Source organism: Phalacrocorax carbo, chromosome 1 (assembly GCF_963921805.1).
Source record: "Phalacrocorax carbo chromosome 1, bPhaCar2.1, whole genome shotgun sequence".
In the NCBI taxonomy this organism is placed as follows: Eukaryota; Metazoa; Chordata; class Aves; order Suliformes; family Phalacrocoracidae; genus Phalacrocorax; species Phalacrocorax carbo.
In genome coordinates, this window is record NC_087513.1 from 17793071 (window position 1) to 17808979 (window position 15909).

Below are 15909 nucleotides of genomic sequence, written 5' to 3' on the forward strand. Positions count from 1 at the left end.
ATGTGCTTTCTGCTTTTGAAGTACATCATGTTTTCAGAATGCTTCTGGTAATAAGGAATGTTTGTTTGAATTATTTTAATGTTATTCTGCATAATAAGAAGCTACATAAGCAGTTTAAAAGAACTGGGGGTGGGGAGGAAGGAACGTGGGCAGGGGAAGAAAAGAAAAATAATTTCCTGCCTTTGGAAGAGGAATCAAAATATTAAAACCAAGAGAATGGTTTAGCACTGTGACTGAAGATACTTACAGAATTTGGTTTCATTCATGAACTTGTTAAAACATGATCAAAATAGTGATGTTCTTAAAGCCCCTTGAACATGCATATGAAAGTGACCTTTTTTTTCAGGACTCTATGCTGGAATTAAGTTTTTCCTTATTGATTTTATCTTCAAACGATGCCCCAGACTAAGAGCTAAGTATGATACTCCTTATATCATCTGGACTAGTCTCCCGACAGATCCTCAGCTCAAAGAAAGGTCTAATGCTACAGTGTCGAGACGGGTAAGGCTAATAAATCTTTTTGTCCCTCTGTTCCCAACGTCTGAAAATCGGATCCCTTTCTCCCTTCTCCTTTTCCGCAGTGACTAGAGCACATTGAAGGGAAGATTAATTAAATCCTAACAGTCAGTGTTCTTTTTTTTATTATTTTCAAGATCCACAGAGTTTTTATATGGATTCTGTTTCTTGTATGAAAGGAATCTATTATCAAGATGTATATATAAACATGTATATGGATATCTTAGAAATTGTATGAAGCTAAACACAAAAATAACATCATCCGTATTCATATCAATTTCTGTAGCATACATTCTGTGTGATTTTATTGTCAAAACTTAGTCTTTTTGTATTCCCTTTCTCTGTTCTCAGACATTCTCTTTTAGTGGAAATGCATCTGCTTGCATAGATTGAAGAACAGCCAGTTTAAAAAAAAAGGCTCAAATATAATATACAGCTTACTAATGGGCTAAGCATTAATAGAGGTAATAAAGTAGTTTACAGATTTAGGCATTATGTCTTATGGTTATTTGTGTTAGATGACCTTTTAGCATAGTGGTGATAAATGACTTTTTTACCACGTTGGTACTCCAGCAGTATTTTTTGTTGTTGTTGTTAAAATCTCATAGTTCAAGATTTAAGTGCTGTGTTTTGTGCATCTCTGAAAATTATTTTGGGCCCTGACATGATAACTGAAAAGCAACTCATGCTTTTCCATACCCCTGAATTTGTCAATGTTTATTTAAAAAAAAAAAAATTGTAATAAAACTTAAGTCTAATCATGTTTTAGCATTTGCTTAGTGCTTCTTATCACAACATTTATTTGCATTCATGGGGTATCTGACTACTGTCATAAGCTCCCTGACTAAAATGTGCAGCACTTAGCAATAATTCAGCCTGGGTACACAACTGGAGAGCAAAAGGGACAAACACACGAACCCTCGGTTGTTAACCTGTGAAGAAGAAAAAGACGACAACACAGGGTTCAGAGGGAGATGGAGCAGTTTGTGGTAAAATAACTGCAGCATAATGTGAGTATTTCAGGAGGAGGTAGAAGAGGAAGACAGTCTCTGACAGAAAGTGTCTCTGTTTTCCAAGGATGAGAGAGGTGAATGAGCGCTTGGACGGAGCCATCTGTAGACTGTATTTCTCTTACTTGCAGAAGATGGGCTTAAAGTTTCTGTGCCTCTTGAGCTTACAGGTTATTGTTCACATACTGTGGTGGTTGTAGCAGCTTCTTGCTCGGTCTCTCTAATCTGCCTTAGAGGTGGAAAGGCTCTGAATTGCTGAACTTGAATCCATAACCTTAGAGAGTAATTATCCCTTCTGGCTTTTCCTTACAGCTTAAGTTTTGGCAAGTAGACCAGGGCTTTAGAACTGCTTTGTCTGACTTGATGGGCTTGGCTTGTCTCCCTGGAAAGGATGTGCAGGAAGGAGGGCATCATCTGCTTCCAAACGTCTTTGAAAACATTAACTTGGTGTCAATAATTTTAGACAAACTTTCCTATCCCTTGAGAGATTTATGGGAACCTTGTAGTATAATATATAGATTTTTGTACAAAAAGGCAAAAACCAAATATGTTTTTCATGATGTCATACTGAAGTCTAAACAACTTTTTAAAATCTCTTTATATAATGGGTAAGTAGAAAGCAGCATAGCAGAGAGCAGGAATAATCCTCATTCTAGCGCAAAAAGCATTGGGCCTCTTGCCCTGACCTTTTGTACGTTTGGGGCCATGGAGCTTCACCTGGTTACTTGTATAAGGAGCCAAATAACTTGTCCAAGAAAGCCTTCCAAAAATTCATCTGATCTTTAGTTGCACACAAATTGCTGGAGAAGCTGGTATTTTCCTTGGTTCCAGGGGCTCGATCATTGCTAAGGGCACAGCAGAGGGGCAGTAACTGAAGCAAGAGCACAGTTATCATCAACCATTTGCTTTCTGTGTCAACTTTCTTTATTCTTTTCCCTCGAGGCATCGTTGTATTACAGTTACCCCAAAAGCTGGATGGTAAATACCCTCTGTCATGCCTGTTTTGTCAGTCTGGTTTCTAGTCAGCGATTGCAGTGCGCATTTTTTCATGTGCTTTGGATTTCTTTTGTTAGCACTAAATCCTGCAAAGTGTCAAGTGTTGCCAACTTACGTGCAAAAAAAAAAAAGCAGCAGAGGCTGGTTGGCCTTCCACAGCATCGGGCCTTTACAGAAGGGCTTAGTCCTGAGCTTGCATGTTGTCAGTTTGCCAGTTGTTTAACTGCATGTGTATGGTGGGACTGAGAATGGAGCTGTTAATGCTTCAATGACAAAAGCCAGCCTTTGGAATAGTGTGGTGCCCCACCAAGATGAAAAAGCAAATGCAAGCAAGCTTTCCAGAAGAAACTGCCTGCTGTCCTAGAAGCAAGGCTTGTTTGCTAGGGCAGCCTCCAGTGGTTCAGTAGCCCTATTTAAAAGTAGATTTTACTCAGGTACTTTGGTTTTGAGAACTCAGTGCTGCTTTCCCCCCTCCTCCCCCAAGGATGCTGACCACCACTCTGATTTTATTTCACATGTCAACTCTCTCAAAATTCAGTGCATCTTTAAAGCAAAGGAAAGATCAGTGGCTTTAACGCAACCTGAATAAATTGAACTGGTGTCCTCTAACCACCGATAACTCTTCTTTTTTACATTGCATTCATTGTGAGTAGTCTCTTGGTTTGCGAGCAAGATCTTGCAGCTTCACGCAGTTCATGTTTTATTCTATGTATTATACTGTTAAATAGACTTCACTTTTTTTTTCCCTTTTGTCACTGTCACATTTGTGTTGTTTGTTTCTTTTCCTGCTAGCTGTCAGGGCATGAAAAGGTATGGATCCTAGTGTGGAAAACTTCCTTTCAATTTCAGAATATGTGTTCCTAATGAGCTGACGCAGTTTGGTGTGGCTTTTTCTTTGTTTGCTCTTTTTTCTTTCTAAACTTACTTTGTGCAATAATATTTTATGCTTGGTCTGTCTCTTGAAGACAAGCCAAGTATTGATATTATATTAACTGTTATTAGTCCCACTAGTATAATAATTGGAGTTGTGTGCAGTGACTTAGCTGTATCTAATCAGATAGATCCTTTACTGTAGAAGAATGGTAATTTAAGATAGGTACATCTAGCACCATGTGCTTTCACCCCTGCGAAGGGCGTCCATCAAAGGGCAGCACTTTGAAAGGTGATCTTCAGGTAGCACATTAGAGCTTTGTGCTATTGCAATAGTATAGTGCAATAGTCCAAAGCTAACTTTATTGAAGTAGTTAATGAGAATTGCTGCATTGCAGATTTGTTTGTTTGTTTTAGGAAGAATAGTTAGCCAAGTTATTTTTAAGAGCACAGCTTAAAGGTTGCTGTTCAAATTTTGGAATCCTGTTATATTTCTGCAGCTTCAAACAGCAGCATCCAGAAGTTATGTGGGCTCAAGCGCCCCAACCGGAATAAGCAAAGACGAAGACACAAGTCGTTTTCATATGACCAAGAGGGGGAATTTCCATGAAGTTTTTAACCTGTCGGAAAATGAGCGTCCTTTGGCAGGTATTATGCAACAGGAAGGCTACATTAGTAGAGTGTTTTCTAAAAAGCCAAGGACAGTTTAAAGTTGAATTCCCTTTCTGTGCAATGTACTGGTATAAACTTGTGATTTAAAAAGACTTGCTTTAAATTAGGATGAATGGAGACAGTTTCTTTCATTCCTCATCCTTACAGTTCTTTGAAAGAATGCACAGCCTGGCATGCCTTTTGTGGTAATGCAAATGAAGTAGTCAAGTTAAAAACCACTCGCACAATTATTCCCTTTGTTTTTTAAACCAGTGATAAAACAGATGTTATGATGTCTAAAAACACCTTACCTAGGCTTTTCTTTGTAAACACTTCTAGTTTTAGGCACCTGAAGTTTAATTTTCAGTGTGTTCTGCTGTTTTATAAAGAAACTGTTGGGGGTAATGCCCGTCTCTTAAAGTAAGATTTCTTGTTACGACTTTTTCAGTGTGTGAAAATGGCTGGCGCTGTTGCTTGATTAACAGAGACAGGAAGATGCCTACAGACTACATCAGAAACGGAGTTCTTTATGTCACAGAAAAGTGAGTCATTGCACTCCACACGTTTCTTAGGAGGGAAACGCAACAGGCAAAAAAATTGCATCTAAAAGTAATTCTTCAACAATATTTTGAAACAAAAATGCCTTGTCATGGTGGTTTAAGACCTCAGGAAAGCACTATAGGAGAGGGAGAGCTAAGTGTGGGGTGCGGTAATGCTTAACAGACATGATTTTGCCTTTGAAAGGCTTGCATAGAAATGGAGAGTAGCTCTATGTAGTCAGTTGTTAGTAGCTTGATGTGGATAACATACTATCTATATATATACTAATAAATAAACCTAAAAGTATATTTTGAGAATTGTGATCAATGGCTATTTGGCAAATACGCTTAATTTCTTTTTTTTAAAGCAAATTGAATGTGTGGCTTCCTTGAAACGATGTGCACCAAAAAGAAGATAGAAATTCAAGCCTTGATTTCAAAACTAGTACTTGATTTTTATTTGTTTAAACTCTTACTTACCCCCAGCCTTCCAGGGCTGCATAACTATCGTCACTACTGTTTGGGTCTTGCACTGAAATTCCTTTGCAGTGTAATGAATGGAAGTAAAGCTCATCTGTATGCAGCGTCACCTACTGATGGAGACCACTCTCCAGTGTTTAGAAATCTGAGTTTTTGTCTGCATCACAATAACATGAAACTACTGCAGTGTTTTCCATTAATCTTCTTTTTAAGCTTTTTAAATTTGGCATTTCAACTGTTTAAGGACATACCTGCTTCCTGTGTCTTTAAAATGCTTGTCAGGATTAACCATTCAGTGCAGTAATATAAATGCAGGATTCTTTAGTGTGTATGTACCGTAAGTTCTGGGCTTTCAGACACATTAGCCAGTTGCTATAATTTATAAATATTTGCTCTAAATTAGAAGCCATAACTGAATTGCATATTGTGTGCCTCGTTCCTTTTTTTGAAGCTGATTTTAACCTGTGAGATTTGATACTTCAGAAGTGGCAGAGGGGATATTGAAAGCTTTGTTTTACAGTACTGTATCAAAATAAGAATTTTCTTTCCTTGTCTTCAGTTACTTGTGCTTTGAAAGCTCCAAATCCGGCTCATCTAAAAGAAATAAAGTTATAAAGCTAACGGATATAACAGATATTCAGAAGGTATGTCTGTTTTGTGTTGCAAATTGGGGAAAGCTGGTTTTCTGTTCAGCTAGTCATGTTTTGCTTTTCTGCTTATGTTATTCTGAAAAAAGCATCCATTGATAATTTTTAATAGGTAAAGTGTAGTTCTTTGATCAAGAATATTTCCCAGAACTGCTTGTTGAGCCATTTGGACTCACCACAAGCAAGCTCACTATGAGCATAAACACAAAGTAGTTTACTAAACCTTTACACTTCTGAATTACTTTAATTTTAAAGTTGTGTTGTTTTTTAACTCCTGCATTGACTAGATCTGTGTAGGCTTTAAGAAGATTTATTGTTAGCAGGGATTGTGTAATACTAACTTCAGTTTGGGTGTTGATATCGGTAGATGCACAGTCTTAAATGTAGGTGTGTTGGAGGGAAGAGGGATTATTGTCAGTGGAGAAAGGTAAATCATTAGAATAGCTAGACTGGATCGGTCTGTAGTTTCATCATCTATATTGGGTTCCCATGACTAACAGAGGCAAGAAGTGGATGGTTGGAAGCATGGCAAATGTGATCCTTCCTCTGGTCGAGATTTACCAGCCTGCGGTCACCAATGGCTTTATAGGTGCCTTGCATCACTCTATATGGCAGTTAACGTCACTTCTTGTTACTGTCTTTGAATTTGTCCTAGTCTTAAACATAGACACCCCTGCTTTCTACTACATCCTGTGGCCGTGAGTGCCACAGATTAAATCATGCTGTGCAAAGAAATACCTCAGCCCGGTGCCTGCTGCTTAAGTACCTCCAAATTGTCAAATGAATTCCTTCTCTTTATATCATATGTCTGTAAAACAGACAACTTATGCTCAACTTGAACATTCCCTTTGGAATTAATAATTTATATTGATGGATTTTAAACATCGTACTTAAAGTAATGCTGGCTCATTGTTTAGTACGTCTTTACTGCCTTAAAGGTCTTTTTGCATCTGTGTAGTTTTTCAGTGAAGGTGAGACAGGGATCGTGCAGCCAAGCATAAAAATGTGCTGCACCTAGTTTTATTTCAGGGTGGGGAACACAGGCCAGACTCGGGGTCTCTTCCCCCTTAGGTGTATTTCCCTGTTCAGCCAACTGTATTCCTTCTTAGCATTACAGCCTTTCTTTAAAACAAAACAAAACCAAACACACCCAACAATCTATACATACCTTGTTTGTCTATTTAATTTTGAAAAAGAAACTTTTTCTGGTCTGCTTGCTGCTCCTTTGAACAGTGGGTGAATGGTACTTCGAGGGAAACCTCTAGGTGATGTTCCCAGGCACGGTCTCATGTACATATATAGACGTGGGGCTGGGATGTACTGCCTGCCTCCACCATCCAGCTGCTGCTGTGGTCCCTGGCAGCGTGGCTGGGCCAGCTCCCACGCACTGCGTGGTACCGGGGTGCTCAGTCTGGGACCGGATCTGGTTCCAGCAGGCAGGGTGGGTGCCACGGTGTGTGGGAAGGAGAGGAGAGGCAGGTTCTTGCTCTGAGTGATGCTCAGCCTATTGACTCCAGGGTCAGAGAACAGCATCCGGCCTCTTCTTGTTTGCAGCAGAGGTCTGTTAGCTGTGTTGGGGAGGATATACCAGTGACAAGTTGTGTAACCTTCTCAGCACCTTTTGCAATGATTCAGTACATAAGATATCTTTAGTCTGTGATTTTTTTTTTCCTTTTTAGTATAAAGTGCTCTCTGTTCTCCCGGGATCAGGGATGGGAATTGCTGTATCAACACCATCTACACAAAAAGTAAGTATCTAGCTGTATCTGTATGCTGTGTTTGACTACTTGCCCTTTTTGACTTCCTTCTCTGGCTAGCACCAGCATAAAGGGGTTTTTTTCCCTCCTTATGCCAGTGTTTGCTTTTTTTTTTAATTGTCTATTCGGTATATTTGTCTTCAGAATTTTAACGTTTTAAACATTTAGCTTGTTCTGCTGCATCTGGACTATTTTACTGTAACACTTCAAGATTTGTTCCATCCTTTCTGCTCCATTATTTCATTACCTCCTTTGACTGTTCCCTCAGCATCCTTCATTAGGAGTATGAGGGTGCTCTGCTGTGCAGTCTGGAACAAAAAGCTGATGGCTTGAGAGTATATGTGGGTGGAAGGACCTGATCCTCAGATGCAGTTTTCTTGTTACAGTCTTACAGTGCTAAAGAATTAAGCTTCTCTAAGCCTCAAATACCCTCTGGGCGACTGAAGCTTTTCTTAACATATGACTGAAGCTTATTTTAAACTAATCACCTATAAATAACTTTTCTCCAAGTCACACGACACTTGTACCAGGCTTTCTGCTCGTTGTTTTGATATTGAGAAGCACCTCTTAATTACAAGGTTGAAAATGTTCATGTTCATCTACCTAAGTAAATATTCTATGAGCCGAAACAAAGAGTCACTGATAAAGATTGCTAAAAATCTTTAATGGAGGCAGAGATCATTCAGGAAAACATCATGCACTGAGCAGATGGAGAGGGGAGAGAGTTGAAGTGTGCTCCATTGCTAATACTCTGTGCAGATGCATTTTATGCCGTGACTGTTTTAAGGAGATTGAGAAGTAGAAAAAAAAAAAATCTTAGAAACTCTGCCATATATGCAAGGATTTCAGAGCAAGGAGAAAAGGATTTTTGTGTTTTAATAATGCACTTCGAGTACAGTTCATCTCCTGTTCCTATTGATTTGGCCAAAACTATACCGAAAGGAAGATTTTTCTTTTCTGGACTGACATGATCTTTTTTTCTGTTATTTAGCCTTTGGTGTTTGGTGCCATGGTACACAGAGATGAAGCTTTTGAGACAATTTTCAACCAATATGTGAAAATAACCTCTGCATCGTCAAGCAGTGACAGCTAGTATCTTAGAAGATCTAAAGGAAACTTTCTTATTTTACAACTTGGTAGTGAAAAAAATGAACATCCTCATCTATTTTGCAATAATTTTTCTCGTCTGGTGGTTTATATTCTATCTGTTACATAAATCAAGTGTATTTTATATATGACTTCATGTTTGTTTTTAAGGGTTTTGTAAAAAAAAACAACCAAAAAAAACCAAACCAAAAAAACAAAATGAAACAAAACAGTGAAAGTGCTATCATCACTATTAGCCTTGCACATTAAGCACTTTTAATGTTTATTTACTGACATTAAAAGCTGGGAAGTTACTTGGAGAACTGACTAGATAACAAAGTGAAACAGATTGATCCCTTTAACTCTATCCTGATATCACTGGGGAAACATTTGTCCCTTTATCTTAGTTATTTTTCCTCAAGATGTGAGAATGACGACTGCAGCAGCCTGAAGTCTTTTTCTTCAGCTCAGAGTTTTTAATTGGGTTCTTTATTAAAGCTGATAGCAACACCAAGGAAGTATTAGCATCTCAGTATTTCCATATTTATAATTGCACTTAAAATAACTCCTTCTTGCTAATTCTTGCATTGCAGAAGGATATTTTACCTGTTTGGTTAGGTTCAATCTTTCCTGTGTAGATGTTTAAATTACTTGTACAGTGAATTGGAGGAGAAAGTTTGTGACTATATCTTCCTTTCCTAATTAACTGAAGTGAGAGGAAGGAAGGCAGGCAGATGCTTTTTATAAAAGAGGGCACCAAAATGTTGTTCCTAAAATGTTAGGCATCATATATTTGTATTTCTGTAGATACTTGTCACAGAAGGGCTCAACTATCGTACATGTTGTATGTACAAGGTGTTTGTATGTTAATGCATTAAAGACTTGCAGGCTGTTTGTGTTGGGGCAGGTGGGAATAATTAAACTAAGACATGACTTTTTTTTTAATTTGGCTTTTCTCTTGAGTTACCTTGTAATAAAATAACACTATAATATAGCAGCTGAAAGCACTAGTTCCTTTTCAAAGCATAATTTGAGGGGCATTGGTATGTTGCTGTCTTTTCCCTTGCAAAATTAAATTTCAGTAACAATTAAACCCAACTGCCAGGTAAAACAGGAAGGCTGTGCTCCTTCTCTAAACTCTCTCAGGCCTTTCTAGCAGCAAAGCACATATTGACCTTTGTCTTTAATATTGGAAAGCTTTTATACTGTATATAATAGCACCCACCTGAGAGGTTTAGAATTTTATTTGCATTTGCATGAAAGCACAGTAGGAGTTACGCCAAGCCTTCCAGTATGTCTTTTCCTTTGCTATGTCTTTTGAGTTGAGTAGTATGGATGTCTCCCAAAAAAGCAATGGAGATGCAAATTCTTATGTAAAAATGGGACTTAATGTCATAGATTTTTTTCTCTCTTTTTAAGCAGGGATTTTCTTTCTTTGTAGGGAAAGGGGTAAAATGAAGGAGGGAGAGGGGAGACAAATAACAAAGGGTGTTTAACTCTTAGCACAGTTTTTTTTTTAATTAAAGTCTCTCAACAAATACAGCAGTAATGAAGAAGGTGTCAGTCAAACTGTACAAACCTTATTTCAGTCTGGCCATAAAGAGGTATGACATGAAGAACTTAATATGGACGTGATATGAAGAAATACTGTTGAATACAGTGATTTGGTTGGGTATGGTAAAGTGAAACACTGATGGGGCAAAACTCTGTGCCCTGGGTGGAAATGTGAACAAGAACAGGGGAGAATCTACTGTAATGGCTAAAATGCTAATTTTGACCTCTCCCTTTAGAGTAGCACTTCAACATGTCTTTACGTGACCTGAAAAAGGGGTACATTTCTAGCGCTTCCTTAGGTGTGGTATAACTCAGGGCCTGAAAATGTATAAAATGTAAGTGAAGATGGTGGGAAGTCCATTTTGCTACCACGTAATGTGGATGTATCTTGACAGTTTATGGTTTCTTCCCTTCATGCATTCAGGTTTTAAGTTTACATAAAAACCCCTTGACCTTTAACTTTTCTCATCAAACCTACTTTAAAATCAATTAATGTCTTGTTGTAATTGCTGTGTATTATCATTTGGCTTTCCTTTCTAGAAGCTTCCTTGAATAGTGAGCGTGGCTAACAAATAGGCATTAAAATCGCTTAATGTTATATAAATCTTAATCAGATTCATTCATTTTGTCTTAAGAAAAAATCCCTTGGGTGTGTTTAAGATTATCCTTTTTTTTTGAAGAAACAGAAAACTATATTTTTTACAGAGACCATGCTCTTTTTCTTATTTTTGTATCATTTTTCAAGTGTAATTTATACCTTCACTCTGATCGTAACAGCAGTTTCAGTAGGAAATTAGTTGACTTGCACTTATTACCTCCTCCCCCTTCCACCCTTTGCTGGTTGACCCTAGTATATAGGGTTGTCCTAGACTCTGGTTCCTGGAGGAGCTATAGGTCCTATGCTGATGGTGCCAGGACAACAATTAACCATACCTAGGCTTCGGAGAGAAGAAATCGTTATCCTTTTCCCAGACTGAAATGCCTCATGTGTACAATATGCTCTTAAATTTTTTTTTCTGATCAAAGAAATCAGAAACTTCTTATAAAATCTAATGTGTCGATGTTTGAAATTAATCCCCACGTTAACAGTGTGAACGTAAAAATTAGCCATTCTTAAAGCAGTAAACCTACTGCAAACTGCAACGTAACATTGTTTCATTCTAAGATATTGAAAACAGACTGGATTTTTTTAAAAAAATAGTTGTAATATAACTGACAAACATCTATGTACATATTTTGCAAAGTTCACTTTACATTGGGTTGTCCAGGTTCCTGCTACGTAGCTGCTCCTGTGGCGTACGTAACATCAGAGACACTAGAAGATACTCCTGGTGTGTTTGCTCACAGGTGCTCCTGTGCTTTTCCTCCTGCTACACCCTCACGGGTTTGGAGGGCAGGAGGGGATGGGCAGCGAGTAAATACATACTTGACTTGTACAATTACACTGAAGTTCACCTTAAATTCCAATCTTCCTTCGTAGTTTTGCAGTATAGCCTGCTGTACTTCAGTAACAGGCTGGGTCATGCCACTTAATGTAAAGTGCTACTTTCTAGTAGCAGAAAGTGATGTTCGTGTCATTCTGTCTGTGTGTTTGCTGTTTATGTTTGCAGTTCCGTTGATGTCTGTGGTTCATTGCTGGATCATTCACGTGTAATTGGATTTAACTTCTTTAGAAGTGCATTGGTTAGTTTGAGTCCCTTTTAAAGAGGAAAAAAAGGGAGATGAAAACTGACTGCTTTAATTCTTTATCGGTGACCATTTAAAATCAAAAGGCAAAAAAAGCTGAAATATGAAATCATGCCTTTCTGTGCACTGTAGCTTTTGTGAGGCAAGATTGAATGAAACAAGCTATTTATTAGTAGCGACATCACACAGGACGCCAGCAGCAAAACCCTACCCGTGTTCCTGCAGACAAAGAGAAAAGAGATTTTACCCAATCGTGAAGAGATGAAAGGATGTACTTTTTTTTGGCTACTTAAACTTGTATTAAAAACACTGGTAGTTTTTATTGAATTCTGTACACTTTGGCAGATGTTTAATTTCTACTAATCATTGAAATATAATGGATGTTAAAATTTTTATGTCTGAAGTTTGAGTCTATATTTTGAAGTTGTAAATAATTCATTATCAGTGTAACTTTTGTTTGACAAAAGACTTATACTGTATGAAGAATTGAAATAATGAGATGATTTGCCCTGTACATTTTTTAAGAAAATCTTGTTTGTTTAAAAAGTCTTGTATAAATTATAATTTTTATTTAAATAAACCTAAAAATGCTTTGTGCTAACACTTTTTATGAAGTTTAATAACTTGTCTATCAAAACTACGCCTGATTTCTTGAAATGAGGTGAGTTAGTGCTTTTTTGGCAGATTCATAGCCCATCACTGTGGGGGGGAGGTGGGTGGGTTTTCTTTCTCATGGCTTTTGAAGCCTAAGGAACATGCTTTTATTTTAAATAATCCTGTTAATGTATTGGAGAGCATATGTATATTTTTGGTAAGATCTTTGTCTGTAAGTACATCTGTTACTTTATATTCATATGGTTAATTTTTTAAGGGATGAAAAAGCAACCAGCGATTTTTAAGATGCTGCCACTGCAGGAGGGCGTGGGTGACACAAGGCTGTCCACAGGAGTACAGGTTTTTATCTGCCGGAGTTCCTCCATGAAACAGATAGCTGCAGACTCTGCTACAGGTGGGCACTGGAGGTAAGAATAAGCCCTTTTTCCGCCCCGGAGGTATGCAGGAGGTGTGCTCAGCAGAAGCGTTTCACATCCAGTTATGGTGGCTGCTCTGCAGCACCTGCCCTCACTTCAGCTCACCGGTCACACCGACACGTGCCTAATTGCTGCGCCTGAGGCTGTGCTCCTGCGTAACCTGTAACCCTGCTGGGCATAAGTGGCAGGGGTTCTTTATCCATGGGGTGTGCCAGGGAGGCTCGCTGCCCAGCACTGGCTTGCGCTGGGTACACAGCCCTTTGCCTGCAGTTAAATGCAATACCAGGAGTGAGCTGCCTGGTCATCTAATCCAGACCAATTTGCTTGCCTCTACAATACTCCTTTCTGTGTTTTGCTCAGCTGAAATAGATCAGTCTGTGACAGCTCCTCCAGTCATGAATGTATGCTGCTTTATTTATTTCACTGTTCAGTTTCCTCATGATGGCAGTGACGCATCTGGCAAGGCAATGGTGCTTTTAAACTGGTATTTTATGTGTTCTGAGAATACTTCACACTTGTGCTACTTTAATGCATTTTTCATTAAATATTTGTACAAGATGAGTTGCATCTGCGGCAGTACTCACAGAGACTGGATTCAACCCTGCCTGCCTGAGGCCTCGTGGGGGGATAGTGTGGAGCCTGGAAGTCTCATCTGGGCCATGAACTGCCTGGCACTTAGGAGGGGAGGGGACAGTCTTACTGAAAACAGCACTAGCTTTCTCAAGCTCGCTTTAGCAGCCCATGAAAACAATAGATTTGAATGAGCAATTTACCTGCTCTCTGTGTAACTTTTAATGCTTATGCAAGGAAAAGAGGCATGCCAGCAGTGGTCTGCAGGTGGTCACCAGCAAATGCTGGCTTAATACAGGTGAGCAGATAAAAGCATGGCCTTGTGCAATACCAAGATTAACGATAAAGGACAGTTACAGTATTCAGCTTGGAGAAGCTGAGGGGGTTTCTTTGCTGTTACTTATAATTAATCTTTAAGTATGAGCTCCTGTACTGAATTTCCGGATTCACGGAATTCCTCTGTTTAAACAGTTTTAGGATAAGCTAAATGTTTCACTCAAAGTTCTGGCTCCTCTGACCTTCAAATAGACCTTCAATAGGTTTAGGTTGGATATTAAGAAAAATTTCTTTACTGCAAGAGTGGTCAGGCATTGGAACAGGCTGCCCAGGGAGGTGGTGGAGTCGCCATCCCTCGAGGTATTTAAAAGATGGGTAGATGCAGCAATTCAGGGCATGGTTTAGGAGACGTGGTGTTGGGTTGACGGTTGGACTTGATGATCCTAGAGGCCTTTTCCAACCTTAATGATTCTATGATTCTATATTTTTCCTACATCATCAGAAAAAAAAGATGCAAGGGGTTCCTCTTCTCTGGTAGAGAAGTCAGGGCACTGCAAAGGAACCAGTGCCTTGCAGCAACAGTGTCCTCACTGGACTGTGGATGCTCTAGAAGTTAAGTGAGCTTGATGGAGTGCATCAAGGATGAAGTTGTGAACATGCCTTTGATATGATATCCAGCCTGCACTGATGCTGGATTTGGTTGGGAGACAGAGAGGGAAGATGGGGGGAAGATAAATACCTTCTGATTTTGAATACCTGGCTTTTCCCTGTACCTTGTGTGCTTCACAGCCTATTTGAGATGTGAATTAGGCAAAGTCTCTGCTTTTGCATCCTCTGTTGAAGCTCTATCCTTGACAGTTTCCATGGAAAGTAGTTATTTGTCAAGAATTACTTCCTTCAGTCTTCCTTTTTCACTATGTTTTTCTATTAACTACTAACTTTTTTTATTCTGTAGCCTCTCCCTGATGCTTCACCCTTCCCCAATTTTCTGTATATGTTTTCTTTTATGTTTCTTTCTTGCTTTTTCTCCCTTTTCTTTATCCCCTGCTCTTTATTTCACCTCTGAATGATCTCATGTGAATGGATAAAAGTCCTACCGGCACTTGCATGCCTACATGAGAAACTTCATTCCTACTTTATTTAGTAATTTGTGGCTGGTCTTTACCTTATAGTCTAGCTGAAAATTTAAGATGAATTATGTTGAAAGAGAAGATGCTTTTTTTCATTCCTAAACCACCCAAATTTCTGGTTTGCCTTCTATGTGACTACTCAGCTTTTTTAATTGAGAACTTTCCTGTTTCTTATTTGTGGTTTTCTGCTTCAGTATTGTTCCAATTTTCTTCAACTAAAAAAAACACCCTCACACTTTCAGTCCTAATTATTTAGAAATACAGACTGACTGTGTCCTGATGAACATGTCACAAGTTCACTAAAGCTCCCTCCACCTGTTATATCTTCCATTTTCTGTAAATTGGAGCTAAATTACTGTCTCCGCTGGTTTGGATTACTCAGTGGCTTCCATTTTCTCACACTGCTGTGTCATGTCTGCTCCTGGCGACCTGCACAACTAAGGGAGAGGATACTTACCGAGACTAGCGAGCTCTTCAAAGCAGACAATTTCTTCCTGACAAAGCCAGTTTTACTGGCAAAATATGTGTCTGCAGAGGAATAGATGTTAGAAGTAACTGCCTGCTGCAAAATGGTATTTGGCAAGGACTGTTTGAACCTAAGCTAGTATTTGCTCAGGCATCTCCGTGCTAGTCTCTTCAGCACAGTACATGAGGTTTTACCCTCTCACAGCTGAGTCTGTGAGAACTTCTGAAAACCCTCTCCATAGTTTGTTTAGGTCAGGTAAGTGTTTGGGAAGTACTGTTCCTAGTATAAAGTCTGTAAACCAATCGACTATATCCAGTGTTGGTTTTGCTTTTTTGAAAAAAATCTTGTCCTCTGACCAGAAGTGTCATTAGCCACCCACAAATGTTAACCAGCCACACAACAGGAATAAGAGTCACATGAGCTGTTTCTAAACCCAACAGTCCTTAAAAATATCATGGAAGTGTATAAACTTGCAGAAATGGGATCTGTATGAAAAGCATTTGGGACCAAAAGAAGCTCTTTGCAAAAAAGGTTGGGGAAAAAGATTAACTCTTCTAGATGCTATTTGGAAAAACCTGGGGTGCATCCTACAGTGTAAGCTAACAGCAACCTCCATTGGGCAGTTCTTTCTGGAGTGTGTCTAT

The 15909-nt window shown here is 38.9% G+C and overlaps 1 protein-coding gene across 1 annotated transcript in view; it reads left to right on the forward strand.

The window, feature by feature from the left end:
• Positions 1–12397, forward strand: part of GRAMD4 (GRAM domain containing 4) — an 83091-nt gene extending 70694 nt beyond the window's left edge. Inside the window, exons 14-19 of the mRNA XM_064445505.1 lie at positions 347–501; positions 3893–4040; positions 4492–4585; positions 5622–5706; positions 7389–7457; positions 8458–12397. Of these exons, the coding sequence (XP_064301575.1) occupies positions 347–501; positions 3893–4040; positions 4492–4585; positions 5622–5706; positions 7389–7457; positions 8458–8559 (653 nt within the window). The 3' untranslated portion in view covers positions 8560–12397. The remainder of the gene's footprint in view (positions 1–346; positions 502–3892; positions 4041–4491; positions 4586–5621; positions 5707–7388; positions 7458–8457) is intronic.
• The last annotated feature ends 3512 nt before the right edge of the window (positions 12398–15909 follow it).